Consider the following 16,069-nt stretch of genomic DNA (forward strand, 5'->3'; position numbering starts at 1 on the left):
TCTATTGTCACTACATTTAGTGGCCTATAATAATAACGAGCCCATGATAGGGACACCATATTGAAAGAGGTTAAGTGTGTCTGTGTGTTTTATTAATATCAAACCAATGAACAAAGGTAACGGTTTTGGACATACATGTACGTTTCCACCCGACAGCTACAATATGATATACAGTATCATTCCACCTCGGCTACTGTGGGGGCAGTGTAGGAATCTCTATGCTGGTTTACACCACACACCTGAGCCAGGACGGCCAAAGCCTGATTCCTAATGCGTCGAAAATAGCGAATACAATCTCACGATCATGGATGCAACACGCGAGTGAGCTTGTATGCATGCTATTTTTGGCGCACGACAAGAGCATAAATTACGCTTAAGGAGCTCAAGAGACTTCACAAACTCTGGGTGTGTTGCTCTGTGTTTTCTGGGTCTTAGTTGTGTATAGTCTCAGGTTCTCTGTGTTTTCTGGGTCTTAGTTGTGTATTCTCAGGTTCTCTGTGCTATTTTGCTGTGCTTGTTGGTTTTGAGTTATAGTGTAGTTCCTGACATGCGTTTAATTACAACAGCCCCGATCACAAAGCAGCTGTATTTGAGGTAGCACAACTTTAACAGATACCTCAAAATTTAGAATTTAAACAATACAAATTATATTACACATTTTTGTAAAATCTTCAGTGGTAGGAACACTATTACTTTGTAATATTATTTTCCACCTATAGCAGCAGGCTAACTAGCTAACTCGTGGGGAACAGCAACCACTCCTTTACGAGAGTTGCTAACGCTGAAAAGATCTGTAGCAAGGAACTTCTAAAACACAATAATTTAAAAGAAAGATATCTACAATTCGAGATGACAAAGGATAAGGTTTTATAATCAACATTATAAAACATCCCTGTGAGAATTTGAATAATAGTCTAATGTTCTTGAGGAGTGAAGTTGAACATTCAAAAAAGTCAATTATGGTTCTCTTGCGATTCTTCAGGTCCAACAACTGGAAGACTAGGTGACTTGAAGACTAGGTGACTTGCTGGTATCTGTAACTAGATGAAAGTAGAAGACTAGGTGACTTGCTGGTATCTGTAACTAGATGAAAGTAGGGCTGCAACTATTGATTTTTTCAATAACGATTATTCTATCAATTACACAAAAACAATAATAATAATTATCGATAATCGATAATAATAATTATAATCAATTAAATCGATTACTTCGATTAACTGTTGCAACCCTACTGTCTAGTTATTTATAAAGATAGCTGGTGTTTGATAGAAAATAGTTCAATAGAAGACTAGTTGGATGTTTCTCTGAGTAGTAAAATTATTTTCTTACACTCTTAAATAACGGAGACACTGAAATAAAACCAGCACACTGTAAATATTTGTGTTTCGTTTGACATCTGTATGTCCAGTTAGACGAGTTTACTGTATCTGTATCTAGTTAAATAATCATGTGACTAACCGTGTTTCTGGTCAAGAAAGATGCTTCTGTGAATAACTTCAATGTCTGTTAAAACAGTTTGACGGCCGCCAATTGTTTAATCCAGTGTTCCACCGCGCGTAAAACGCTATACCCGACATTTGTTTAATGCGTTTAATTCGCCGATTTAAAATAATTAGACGAGGCCGTCGCGCTATGACGACGAAACCGGAAATCAAGTCATCATCTGGGCTGCTAGGGCTTCTGGGAAATTGAGCTCAATGTAGGTGGACGGGGGGGGGTTTGTTTGGACTACAATGCCTCATGGAGGCGGATCCTGTAGCGCATTGTAATGGCCGCTGGTACTGATGATCAAAACATGCCAACGGACCATTTTTCACCGGATTTTCATAGTTGAAAGCTGCAAATACTTCAGCGTATGCTCTAAAAGTAATAAAACAATCTCGGCAGCGTAGACTATTTGATTAAATAGCGGGTAGCGCGTTTTATGGAGTCTAACTGTTAATTTGCTACTAATTAAGGCAGACACGTTGAAGAGAAAGATATGTTGTTCAGACAGACAGGTTGTAGCAGCAGACGGGTATTGTAACGGCGACAGACAGGTACAGACAGACGGACAAGGCCAGTACTTCTTTGTGGTACTGAGGTAAGCTTCATAGATGGAGTCCAGACAGAGGGACAGGTCAGTACTTCTTTGTGGTACTGAGGTAAGCTTCATAGATGGAGTCCAGACAGAGGGACAGGTCAGTACTTCTTTGTGGTACTGACGTAAGCTTCATAGATGGAGTCCAGACAGAGGGACAGGCCAGTACTTCTTTGTGGTACTGAGGTAAGCTTCATAGATGGAGTCCAGACAGACGGACAGGTCAGTACTTCTTTGCGGTACCGAGGTACGCTTCATAGATGGAGTCCAGGAAGGAACCGTCCGTCTGAAACACAAACGCTTTATTAGGCCACGTTTACACGTGAAAAGGACAAAGTGCGGTTCCGTTCTCACTTTTTGTTTTGCGTTTACACACAGAGACGCAACAGTGATTTAAAAATGCTGTAGTGGGCCCCGGGCGGCTAGTAGTGTAGCGGTCCGGGCACATAGGCTGCTACGCCAGCCTGGCGGCGTGTCGCGGGTTCGTCTCCCCATCCAGACGACCTTTGCCACGTGTCACCATACTGTTCACTATCCAATAAAGGGTAGTGAACAAAAACCAAAAAAAAAAACGCTGTAGCGTGCATGCCAGATGGGACGCGCTGGCAGGCGGTAGGCAGAGTCCTGGAACGGGCCGGGTATCCGCGGACACCCGAGTTTGACGGGTGAAAAATAACGGGTACAGGGATGGGGCAGAACGCAACGATACGCGGGTAACGCACTGCAGGATGCAGCTGGGCGCTTCGACACGAACAGCGGAGACAACTTAAGTCTGTAGAAAATGTTGTCACCTTGCGCTAACAAAATCACCAAGGGATTATAATGTCGGCTATAGGGAGAACATTTCCACTAAGGAAGGAGGTTTCACTTTGTTGCGTTCTTAACCCCCGATAACGCCGTTGCTGTGTAAACGATTTCATTTTGCCGTTTTCCCTACAGAACGTTGCCGTCTCAACGGGGCCTTACATACACTGTACTGTGGTTCAACGGGGCCTTACATACACTGTACTGTGGTTCAACGGGGCCTTACATACACTGTACTGTGGTTCAACGGGGCCTTACATACACTGTACTGTGGTTCAACGGGGCCTTACATACACTGTACTGTGGTTCAACGGGGCCTTACATACACTGTACTGTGGTTCAACGGGGCCTTACATACACTGTACTGTGGTTCAACGGGGCCTTACATACACTGTACTGTGGTTCAACGGGGCCTTACATACACTGTACTGTGGTTCAACGGGGCCTTACATACACTGTACTGTGGTTCAACGGGGCCTTACATACACTGTACTGTGGTTCAACGGGGCCTTACATACACTGTACTGTGGTTCAACGGGGCCTTACATACACTGTACTGTGGTTCAACGGGGCCTTACATACACTGTACTGTGGTTCAACGGGGCCTTACATACACTGTACTGTGGTTCAACGGGGCCTTACATACACTGTACTGTGGTTCAACGGGGCCTTACATACACTGTACTGTGGTTCAAGTTCAGGTTTTTTTTTTTTTTGCAGGCAGTGAAAGTAAGATGAACATATAATCATAATAAAATACTATGAAAAAGCAGTGCAAATATGCATGTTCTACAACCAGAATAACCACGACCAGAGAACGCTTGCACACTGTGGGCCCCAGTTGTAGGATTTTGTTATTGCACGCGAGCGCAAATATAAAGAAAATCCCACAACTACAACTTTGGGTATGGATGTGCATGTCTCTCCTCTGAGCTTTATACTACAACCAGAAGAAAACAATAGAAGTGGAAAAACACATGTGGTGTACGAGTGTGCGTGTGTGTGTGTGTGTGTGTGTGTGTGTGCGTGTGCGTGCATGTTTGATTCCTCTGTTGTGTTTCACAAAAAGTCCCGTGTGAAACCAGAAATGTTTCAATGCAATGACCCAAACGTATTTGCAAATACAACTGCAAATACACCAGATGTCGTTATAATTGAACAGCAGAGAGGTTTTTCTATTGGAAGGTGGCTGTGCTTTTGATTCAAGTTTAGAATAATCTTTTCTTACTAAACAAGTAAAATACAAGTAAGACGCGCAAACGCGGGAAGCGAACGCAGCTCGTAAATTGCAATAACAACAATTAGAATAAATTACGTACTTTTTTTTAAGTTTTCTACTGTGTGTGTGTGTGTGTGTGTGTGTGTGTGTGTGTGCTACAGCTGCGCCCTCTGGTGGCGGGCGAGTGGTGTCACAGCGGGACAGACAGACAGACACACAGACATGATCTGTCCCCCCCCCCCCCCCCGCCCCATTTCCCCTCACTGTATATGTATCTTTTCCCTTTTTGCTTCCTATATGATGAATTCCTGTTCTGTTCTTTAGCTACATAGAAGTGTCTATTTGTATGTCTCTAAATGTTTTGATGAATTGAACAATGTGGACCAAGTTGTAAACAAGTGTAATGCTTAATTGGGTCGTCCACTCACAGTTAACAGTCTTTGTATTGAGTTTGTGCTTAAAATGTACTGTAAATTATACAAACTGTTAATAAATATTTCAATCAATCAATCAATCAATCTGCAGGGTCTCATAGTCAGTGCTCATTGCATTCGCAATCAACCATTAGTACAAGCCATTATACAACTAGGCTATACTTAGGCTCATTGTTTTTAATGGCAGCTTGGGACCATGTCCACAGGCTATAGTGGTCAGAGGCTTGAGGATCTCGGGGTTGTCCAAGTGTAAAGCAAAGCAGCTTGCAACACACTGTTCAGTCTCCTCCCTTATAGGCAGTCAGTATTTGGAGGAGAAGGTAATATAAGGTAATATATATATTATATATTATATATTAATATATATATGAGGTAATATAATATGACAGACTGAAAAGTGACCAATGCTGACTGTGTGAATAAGTTCATGTGCATAATTACGTTGCCTATAATCTGTACATTTAGGGCTTGTGTCTGTTTGGACTCGAGCACTGAGACACATGATGTTCCGAGTGTGTGTGTGTGTGTGTCGGGATATCAGAAGCAACTGAAAGATATTTGTGCCCTTGATAATGTATTGTATAAATGTGGACTCAAATAAAGAAATTGAAATGTGTGTGCGCGTGCGTGCGTGCGTGTTCACACATACACCCATACCGCTCCACTAACCTGTAAGAGTGTCAGTAGAGTGGTCTGTAGCTGAGCTCTGGTCAGAACAGGACAGGTGTCCTGGTGGGACATCCCTGGACGTCCACCGGTCGAGGACTTGGACTGGGAGAAGACACTGGGAGACAGGAGCACGGGGGCTGGGACATCGTTCATTCCCTGGAGGGACAGACACCACAGACGGACCAGAGAGTCATAAGAATTCATTCTCCAATGCGGCTACGATATCTCTGCTGTCGGGAGGACACACTTTTCAGGAAATTAAAAATATACATTTTACAGGAAATAAAGAAAACCTTATATTTCTTTAAACAAAGCAATGCAGCCTCATCAAAGTTGGTGTTGTGACTTTATATATTGTCAATTACTTCCATGAGCGGGTGAGAGGTGGTGGAGTTAGTTGCTTTAGCAGACATTTTGAGGGTCCAATGGAGTTAAGAGGTTTTGTCCAAAGCACTTTTTACTACTTTCTATTGGTTCAATATTTTCGAAACACACAGACGTAAAGGGTGTTCAATAGCACTGATTTATGGAACAACACACAGACGTAAAGGGTGTTCAATAGCACTGATTTATGGAACAACACACAGACGTAAAGGGTGTTCAATAGCACTGATTTATGGAACAACACACAGACGTAAAGGGTGTTCAATAGCACTGATTTATGGAACAACACACAGACGTAAAGGGTGTTCAATAGCACTGATTTATGAAACAACACACAGACGTAAAGGGTGTTCAATAGCACTGATTTATGAAACACACAGACGTAAAAGGTGTTCAATAGCACTGATTTATGGAACAACACACAGACGTAAAGGGTGTTCAATAGCACTGATTTATGGAACAACACACAGACGTAAAGGGTGTTCAATAGCACTGATTTATGAAACAACACACAGACGTAAAGGGTGTTCAATAGCACTGATTTATGAAACAACACACAGACGTAAAGGGTGTTCAATAGCACTGATTTATGAAACAACACACAGACGTAAAGGGTGTTCAATAGCACTGATTTATGAAACAACACACAGACGTAAAGGGTGTTCAATAGCACTGATTTATGAAACAACACACAGACGTAAAGGGTGTTCAATAGCACTGATTTATGGAACAACACACAGACATAAAGGGTGTTCAATAGCACTGATTTATGAAACAACACACAGACATAAAGGGTGTTCAATAGCACTGATTTATGAAACAACACACAGACGTAAAGGGTGTTCAATAGCACTGATTTATGAAACAACACACAGACGTAAAGGGTGTTCAATAGCACTGATTTATGGAACAACACACAGACGTAAAGGGTGTTCAACAGCACTGATTTATGGAACAACACACAGACATAAAGGGTGTTCAATAGCACTGATTTATGAAACAACACACAGACATAAAGGGTGTTCAATAGCACTGATTTATGCCTTTTATTTTATCAAAAACCTAAAAAATGGAGTTATGAGGTTTCCTCTCGACAGCAACGATATCTTCTTTTCCCTTCAGGGGTCGCCACAGCGAATTATCTGCTTCCATCTCACCCTGTCCTCTGCCTCCACAGCCAATCATCTGCCTCCATCTCACCCTGTCCTCTGCCTCCACAGCCAATCATCTGCCTCCATCTCACCCTGTCCTCTGTCTCCACAGCCAATCATCTGCCTCCATCTCACCCTGTCCTCTGCCTCCTCTGCTATCACACCAACTAACTTCATGTCCTCGTTCACTACATCCATAAATCTCCTTTTTGGTCTTCCTCTATAGGCCTCCTGCCTGGCAGTTACAACCTCAGCATCCTTCTACCCGAAATACTCACTATCCTCCTCTGTATGTGTCCAAACCATCTCACTATCCTCCTCTGTACGTGTCCAAACCATCTCACTATCCTCCTCTGTACGTGTCCAAACCATCTCACTGTCCTCCTCTGTACGTGTCCAAACCATCTCACTATCCTCCTCTGTACGTGTCCAAACCATCTCACTGTCCTCCTCTGTACGTGTCCAAACCATCTCACTATCCTCCTCTGTACGTGTCCAAACCATCTCACTATCCTCTGTACGTGTCCAAACCATCTCACTATCTCCTCTGTACATGTCCAAACCATCTCACTATCCTCCTCTGTACGTGTCCAAACCATCTCACTATCCTCCTCTGTACGTGTCCAAACCATCTCACTATCCTCCTCTGTACGTGTCCAAACCATCTCACTGTCCTCCTCTGTACGTGTCCAAACCATCTCACTATCCTCCTCTGTACGTGTCCAAACCATCTCACTATCCTCCTCTGTACGTGTCCAAACCATCTCACTATCCTCCTCTGTACGTGTCCAAACCATCTCACTATCCTCCTCTGTACGTGTCCAAACCATCTCACTGTCCTCCTCTGTACGTGTCCAAACCATCTCACTGTCCTCCTCTGTACGTGTCCAAACCATCTCACTATCCTCCTCTGTACGTGTCCAAACCATCTCACTATCCTCCTCTGTACGTGTCCAAACCATCTCACTATCCTCCTCTGTACGTGTCCAAACCATCTCACTATCCTCCTCTGTATGTGTCCAAACCATCTCACTATCCTCCTCTGTACGTGTCCAAACCATCTCACTGTCCTCCTCTGTACGTGTCCAAACCATCTCACTATCCTCCTCTGTACGTGTCCAAACCATCTCACTATCCTCCTCTGTACGTGTCCAAACCATCTCACTATCCTCCTCTGTACGTGTCCAAACCATCTCACTATCCTCCTCTGTACGTGTCCAAACCATCTCACTATCCTCCTCTGTACGTGTCCAAACCATCTCACTGTCCTCCTCTGTACGTGTCCAAACCATCTCACTATCCTCCTCTGTACGTGTCCAAACCATCTCACTATCCTCCTCTGTACGTGTCCAAACCATCTCACTATCCTCCTCTGTACGTGTCCAAACCATCTCACTGTCCCTCCTCTGTACGTTTCCAAACCATCTCACTATAGCCTCCTCTGTACGTGTCCAAACCATCTCACTATCCTCCTCTGTATGTGTCCAAACCATCTCACTGTCCTCCTCTGTACATGTCCAAACCATCTCACTATCCTCCTCTGTACGTGTCCAAACCATCTCACTGTCCTCCTCTGTACGTGTCCAAACCATCTCACTATCCTCCTCTGTACGTGTCCAAACCATCTCACTATCCTCCTCTGTACGTGTCCAAACCATCTCACTGTCCCTCCTCTGTACGTTTCCAAACCATCTCACTATAGCCTCCTCTGTACGTGTCCAAACCATCTCACTATCCTCCTCTGTACGTGTCCAAACCATCTCACTGTCCTCCTCTGTACGTGTCCAAACCATCTCACTATCCTCCTCTGTACGTGTCCAAACCATCTCACTGTCCTCCTCTGTACGTGTCCAAACCATCTCACTATCCTCCTCTGTACGTGTCCAAACCATCTCACTGTCCTCCTCTGTACGTGTCCAAACCATCTCACTGTCCTCCTCTGTACGTGTCCAAACCATCTCACTATCCTCCTCTGTACGTGTCCAAACCATCTCACTGTCCTCCTCTGTACGTGTCCAAACCATCTCACTATCCTCCTCTGTACGTGTCCAAACCATCTCACTATCCTCCTCTGTACGTGTCCAAACCATCTCACTGTCCTCCTCTGTACGTGTCCAAACCATCTCACTATCCTCCTCTGTACGTGTCCAAACCATCTCACTATCCTCCTCTGTACGTGTCCAAACCATCTCACTATCCTCCTCTGTACGTGTCCAAACCATCTCACTATCCTCCTCTGTACGTGTCCAAACCATCTCACTGTCCTCCTCTGTACGTGTCCAAACCATCTCACTATAGCCTCCTCTGTACGTGTCCAAACCATCTCACTATCCTCCTCTGTACGTGTCCAAACCATCTCACTATCCTCCTCTGTATGTGTCCAAACCATCTCACTATCCTCCTCTGTACGTGTCCAAACCATCTCACTGTCCTCCTCTGTACGTGTCCAAACCATCTCACTATCCTCCTCTGTACGTGTCCAAACCATCTCACTGTCCTCCTCTGTACGTGTCCAAACCATCTCACTATCCTCCTCTGTATGTGTCCAAACCATCTCACTATCCTCCTCTGTACGTGTCCAAACCATCTCACTATCCTCCTCTGTACGTGTCCAAACCATCTCACTATCCTCCTCTGTATGTGTCCAAACCATCTCACTATCCTCCTCTGTATGTGTCCAAACCATCTCACTATCCTCCTCTGTATGTGTCCAAACCATCTCACTATCACTGCCTCTTACAGCACTTTTTTGTTATGATTATTAACAACACGAAGTACACCAAACCCGGCGAAACCGTAGTGGTTAAATTAGTATTCTAAAACGGGTAGTCCCAATACTTGGGTGATTGGCTGGTTACCGTCACGTGACCGGTGTAAATTTCACAGATAACCCACTCCTTCAATCACTTTGTATCATCCTGCAGCCTTGTAGCTGAACTGGGGAAGGGGAGCGCTTGATTGCTTTACAAACACATGCCGTGCGGGCGTCTAAGCACCGCCCGGCTCATATGACTGTGAATGTGTGGCTCCAGGCAGCCCCGTAAATACATCAAGCGCTATTCTCAACTCAACTCAACTCAACTCAACTTTATTTATATAGCACATTTAAAACAACCATAGCTGCCACACAGTGCTGTACAGTACATAGGTAAAAACAGTAAGTAAACACATAGACTAAAAACAAAGAATACAAAGACAACACACAAAACAAGAAAAGGAGGGGGGGGGAAGCAAGTTCAGGAACAGAGGTCTCATGCTGTGTTAAAAGCCAAAGAATAAAAGTGCGTTTTCAGTGAGGTTTTAAAAATGGCCAGAGAGGGGGCCTGCCTAAGTTGCAGGGGAAGGTCGTTCCAGAGCTTGGGGGCAGCGATTGAAAAAGCTCTGTCCCCTCTAAGCTTCCGTTTCGCCCTCGGGACCTCTAGCAGCATCAGGTCAGCTGACCTGAGGGAGCGGGCGGGAGAGTAGGGGTGGAGGAGCTCAGAGAGGTATGGAGGGGCGAGACCATTTAAAGCTTTAAAAGTAAAAAGCAGAACCTTGAACTGGATTCTAAAGTTCACTGGCAGCCAGTGGAGAGAGGCGAGGATGGGAGTTATATGCTCTCTCTTACGCGTGCCAGTTAGTCGGGCAGCCGTGTTCTGAATTAACTGGAGCCGAGCAAGGCAAGACTGACTGGCTCCAAGGTAGAGGGCGTTACAGTAATCCAGCCGAGATGTAATAAAGGCATGGATTACTGTCTCAAGGTGCTGAGTGGTTAAAAAAGGTTTTACCTTTGCCAGTTGTCGCAGATGACAAAAGCTAGACTTCACCACTAAGCTAATTTGGCGATCTAGCTTAAAGTCGTTGTCCATTTTAAAACCTAGGTTGGAGACTGTTGGCTTCACAAACTGTGCCATGGGGCCTAGATCAAAGGGAGGGGGGTTTCCAGAACCATTTGGGGCGAACACCACCACCTCAGTTTTCTTGTCATTGAAGCTTAGAAAGCTTAGGGCCATCCAGGCTTTAATGTCATCCAGGCAAGAGAGAAGAGCTTTAGGATCTTTAGGGGAACATAGATCTGACTGTCATCAGCATAGAAATGGAACGAAATGCCATGTTTTCTGAGGATGGACCCTAGCGGCAGGAGATATAAGGAGAAGAGCACTGGGGCTAAAATAGAGCCCTGTGGAACACCATACGACAACGGCGCCGGGGAGGATTCTGAGCCAGCAGCGTTGACAGACATGGTTCTGCCCGTCAGGTAGGACCTGAACCACCCTAGCGCAGTTCCACATATACCCACTAGGTGCTGCAAGCGCCATAGCAGGACGTTGTGGTCGACTGTGTCGAACGCAGCCGTCAGGTCCAGCAGAACAAGAATGACATAGTCGCCTGCATCATTAGCTATGAGGATGTCGTTAAATACCCTAACTAGTGCAGACTCTGTACTATGCCGGGTTTTGAAGCCAGACTGGAAAACCTCAGGGATCTTATGCTCCTCTAGGAAAGACTGTAGCTGGGCATAGACAACCTTTTCTAGTATCTTGGAGATAAACGGCAATTTAGATATGGGCCGAAAATGAGCCAACACAGTGGGGTCGAGGCCTGGCTTCTTAAGCAGTGGTTGCACTACAGCATGTTTAAAACACGTGGGAACAAGATTGCAGAGATTCACCCCGCGTCTCCAGAGCTGAGGAGCGTAGGGACGGCAGGGCTGGAATAGCACCTCCAGGCTAGCAACAGGAGCGAGGCAGGTCGCGCTGGGGACCTGGCGTCGTTGCAGCAGGGCGGAGGGAGACGATAATCCAGGTTTCACGTGAGACAAAGACGAACAGCATACCCGGGCTTTCAGCTTCACCAGCTTGCCACTCCGTTTGCCACGGCGGCGGAGACGTTTCCTCCTCGGCGGCGGGGACGCGACCTGGAGCAGATGAGTCGGGATTCCTGTTAGGAGCGGCGGCGCGGTTTTTTGTTCATTTTGGTAAAATGAACCAATAATCCTGGCATTTGGTCGGATATCCAGGAGGGATTGGCGATCATACACCAGCAGAGACTTAATCTGAACAGTGCCAAGGCTTAGACACAGCAGAAACACAAACCAAAACGAGAGCAGGAGACGAGCAGCCAAACACACTGGCGCCATCACTTCCGCCTACCTGTCCGCCTACCTGAGTAGTCTCCCGTCACATAGGCTACTTGCCGAGCAAAACAAGGAAGTGTTGTGGCTCTGACTCGCTCGCTCTGGTGGCGCAAAGCGTGGTTAGTTTTGTGAATTTAATAGTTTTATTAGGTTAATATTGCTATATGTTTGTAACCGTTTTAGAAAAGCAATAAGCCACTCGAGGCCCCAGCTTACCGGGTATTTTACACTGGCTGGGAGGGTAGAAGACCCTCCGCTGCGCGTCGGGTCTGCCTACGCCCCCAGCCAGTGTAAAATACCCGGTAACCTGAGACCTCTCGTGGCTTAATGCTTAACCCTAGCCTGCCAGACCCGGAACCTAAGTTTTCCAGGGTTTATATTCTTTAATCCATGTTTTTATCCGATCGAATCGTTAGCTACCGTTCGTTAGCATAACACTCAAAGTGGGACAGTGGCCGCGGCCATTTTGAAGATGCGCGCGCATCCACTTGCATTCTATGGGCTGCATTCAAAGCCCTCTATCTCAGAAGCGACATTCATTGCACCGTTTCTGGGTAAGACAAGGTTTTTCAACGGCCTGTAGCAGGCGCTGTGATACTCTTGGTCAAGATGTTTCACCACTGACCGAGAAAACAACAACCGGTCAAGACACCACACAGCATTTTGTCACTGCAACATGCGGTTAGGATATTTGGCTCTTCAAAGTAAGTGTTATGCGCGATTAAAACCTTGGCAATACGCTATCGAGGGATTAATCAATGCTGGCGGAAATTGGGTTAGTAGTCTACCTGAAACTGCAGATCTTTGCTGGGTGTTGTGGTGGTGGAAGAGGTCCCTGGACCTCCATGAAACTGCAGCTGATGTTGGGGTGTTGTGGTGGTGGAAGAGGTCCCTGGACCTCCATGGAACTGCAGCTGTTTTTGGGGTGTTGTGGTGGAAGAGGTCCCTGGACCTCCATGGAACTGCAGCTGATGTTGGGGCGTTGTGGTGGTGGAAGAGGTCCCTGGACCTCCATGGAACTGCAGCTGATGTTGGGGTGTTGTGGGGCCGGAGGTCCCTGGACCTCCATGGAACTGCAGCTGATGTTGGGGTGTTGTGGTGGTGGAAGAGGTCCCTGGACCTCCATGGAACTGCAGCTGATGTTGGGGTGTTGTGGGGCCGGAGGTCCCTGGACCTCCATGGAACTGTAGCTGATGTTGGGGTGTTGTGGTGGTGGAAGAGGTCCCTGGACCTCCATGGAACTGCAGCTGAAGTTGGGGTGTTGTGGTGGTGGAAGAGGTCCCTGGACCTCCAGGAGAGCCTGTGAATTGAGCAGGGAAACGAGCAGCCAGGCCTGCGGGCGCTCTGGCTGGATTGTAGGAGGACTGGGTCTGCTGCTGCTGCTGGTGCTGGACCAACTGGAGCCTCTGGAGAAGCTCGTGAGGTGAAATCACACCTGACAGACAGACAGACAGGTATGTTATTGTTAATACAAAGGTAGGCAGGCAGGCAGACAGACAGACATAATATGGATACATAGGAAACACATATATCACATATTATATCTTAATCCGTTTACATGTGTTTTTAAATGGCAAAGTGCACACACAGAACCTTAAATGAACACAGACAGAAAGAACAGACATTTTCTCTATGATTTTAGTTCATTTTAGCTAGTTTTGTAAACACACAATACAGTCAGACTAAAACTTCTTAGATGACCAAAGTATGAGTAAAACTGAATGGAACTTTATTCAAAAAGCCTATGACTAAATAACCAAATAAAAAATGAACACGGCGTTGCCATGTGAACCCACCTGGTCCTTGCTTGTAGGCTGCGGGCGCCGTCTGGCGGAGCTTACACAGGTTGAAGAAGAGCGGGTGGTGGCTGGCGCCGGCCGGCAGGGGGTGGGGCGGGGGGCGGGGCCAGCAGAGAGGAAGGTGGTGGTGGTGGTGGAGGTGATGGAGGAGGTGGTGGAGGTGGGGCTCCAGGGGGACGACGGCCGCTCCGTTCTCCACCAATCGGCTCTCGGGAGACTCCGACAGCGTCTGCAGCGTCTGCCCCGGCATTACGGCTGTTCACGGTCATGACATTTTAGAGTTGATTAACCCATTCTGACCTGAGATCAGATTCTAAAAATGTCTATTACGTCCTGACAGTTTTCCATTCTGACCTGAGATCAGATTCTAAAAATGTCTTCTACATCCTGACAGTTTACCATTCTGACCTGAGGTCAGATTCAAAAAATGTCTTCTACATCCTGACAGTTTACCATTCTGACCTGAGATCAGATTCTAAAAGCGTCATGTTATGCTTTAGCTATTGAAAAATAGCAGATCTACAAGCAAGTGGCGCGCTATGAGCTTGTAGGTCTGCTATTTTTGAAGAATCGAAGAACGACTGACATAGAAACATAGCTTTTTCAGAAAATGTAGAAGACATTTTTAGAATCTGATCTCAGGGGACAAACTGGTTACATACACCAACAGCTGGACATATAGGCCCTCAACAATCGCTACAAGCTACTGCACAAGCTGGTCTACAAGCTCACAAAGTGTTATTGTGAGTTACTTTACAACCTACTGTGAGCTTGTAGATCATCCATTTTCCATTCATACAGAATGAATGGATGCCCACTTGTTTGCGATCGTCTGAAAAAAAAAAAATTGCGATCTTGCAACTACCGCCCGGTATGTAATCATTGTGCTGGACTTACCTGGCATCACAACGGTGCAGTGCTGCTGAGGGGCCGACGGGCCGGGCCCCTGAAGAGCCCCCGGGCCCCCCCCGCCGCTGACCAGGGCCACGGCGCCGCTGACGGTGTCGTACGACAGCGAGCGGGCCACGGGCGGTCGCCCGTGGCCGCCTACGCCACTTCCCGGTTCGCCGTCGGTGACCTTTGGCCCCGCTCGGGAGACGGGAGACTGTTGGGGGGAGAAGCCAAACAGGACGTCCAGAGAGACAGATCTGGAATCAGTGACCTCTGTGTCCTGAAGACAGGGAGGAGGGGGAGAGGGGGGTTAGGGTGAACCCATTTAGACCTGACGACGATTCTACAAATGTCTTCTAAAACCCTATGTTTCTGTCAGTGGTTCTCAAACTATTTCATGTCAAGGACCCCAAAAATTATATGTAAAAACGTTCGCTCTGAAAGAATATATATTCCAAATTTGAGCCACCTTTTCACGATTAAAAAGAAAATAGCAGATCTACAAGCTCGTAAGCGAGCTTGTAGTTCTGCTATTTTTCAACAGCTAAAGTATAACGTAACGCTTGAAACACCAAAAGGGGTTCCCGTTCAGAATGGGTTAAAATGCAATCTGGGAACCCATGCGGTAGAAAACCTTAGTTTTTTGGCTCTGGGACACCACCTCTATAACAGAGGTCTGGGGCACCACCTCTATAACAAATGATGACGCCTCTTAATAATCTACACAATATAGCAAAACACAGTCTTATCTCACCTAATGCAAAGTACTGTTCAAACCCCGATTTAGGTATAGCACAGCCATACATAATTAAAAATAAACTTTATTACAACCCATTGACTAAATACTTGTTCAAAGGAACAGTATAACAGGACAGGACCGCAAATGTGAAGGAAAACAGTACAATACAAACACTGCATGTGTGTAACTAACATAGGGCCTACCGTAAACAATGACACAAACAACTCTAATTCAAGCATGTGATGTTACAATACCGTAAACAATGATGTTACAATACTTTTCCATATTCTACAATAAACTAAAAATACGTACTTGTACTGTCATGAACATTCTTGGAATGGAATTCCAAAAACACAGCTCCTCACGTCAAACTGAACAAACTGACTGGAGTGAAGCGTGCAAGCTGAATTGAATAACTAATCAGGGCTGTATCAACCAATGAGGCAGTCAATCCTAATTGGTGGGATAACAAGGGCTTTCCTATAACCTCTGTTTTTGTGTTAAACAGGAACTTTTCATGTCCATTTCCTTCCAGTTGTGTCTGTGATTATTCCTACAAAATAAATATATTGTCTCCACCAGGCCGAAGGCACTTGACATCTTTCACGCACTTTCCTACTAGGCTGAGGAATGTATCCCACTCTTTTCACATTGGCCTGTTATAGCGCCACCAACAGGTGGATGTTTGCAAAACACATTTTTGGAACAAAATGCCTCAAATCATCCAATTGCCATCCAAGGCGTGAGAAGAAATGGCATCCTTCTTTTCACATTGGCCTATTA

General features: G+C 45.9%; 1 protein-coding gene across 1 annotated transcript in view; it reads right to left on the reverse strand.

Annotated features, from left to right (window-relative positions):
* Positions 1 to 16,069, reverse strand: part of LOC310853197 (mRNA-decapping enzyme 1B-like) — a 43,106-nt gene that overhangs the window by 490 nt on the left and 26,547 nt on the right. The window contains exons 7-11 of the mRNA XM_083757436.1: positions 14,554 to 14,827; positions 13,654 to 13,911; positions 12,646 to 13,292; positions 5,207 to 5,362; positions 1 to 2,366 (exon numbers count right to left, since the gene is read on the reverse strand). The exon at positions 1 to 2,366 is cut by the window's left edge and continues 490 nt beyond it. Coding sequence (XP_083613562.1) covers positions 2,304 to 2,366; positions 5,207 to 5,362; positions 12,646 to 13,292; positions 13,654 to 13,911; positions 14,554 to 14,827 — 1,398 coding nt within the window. The 3' untranslated portion in view covers positions 1 to 2,303. The remainder of the gene's footprint in view (positions 2,367 to 5,206; positions 5,363 to 12,645; positions 13,293 to 13,653; positions 13,912 to 14,553; positions 14,828 to 16,069) is intronic.

Source organism: Protomyctophum parallelum, assembly GCF_964188405.1.
Source record: "Protomyctophum parallelum genome assembly, chromosome: 22".
Taxonomy (NCBI): Eukaryota; Metazoa; Chordata; class Actinopteri; order Myctophiformes; family Myctophidae; genus Protomyctophum; species Protomyctophum parallelum.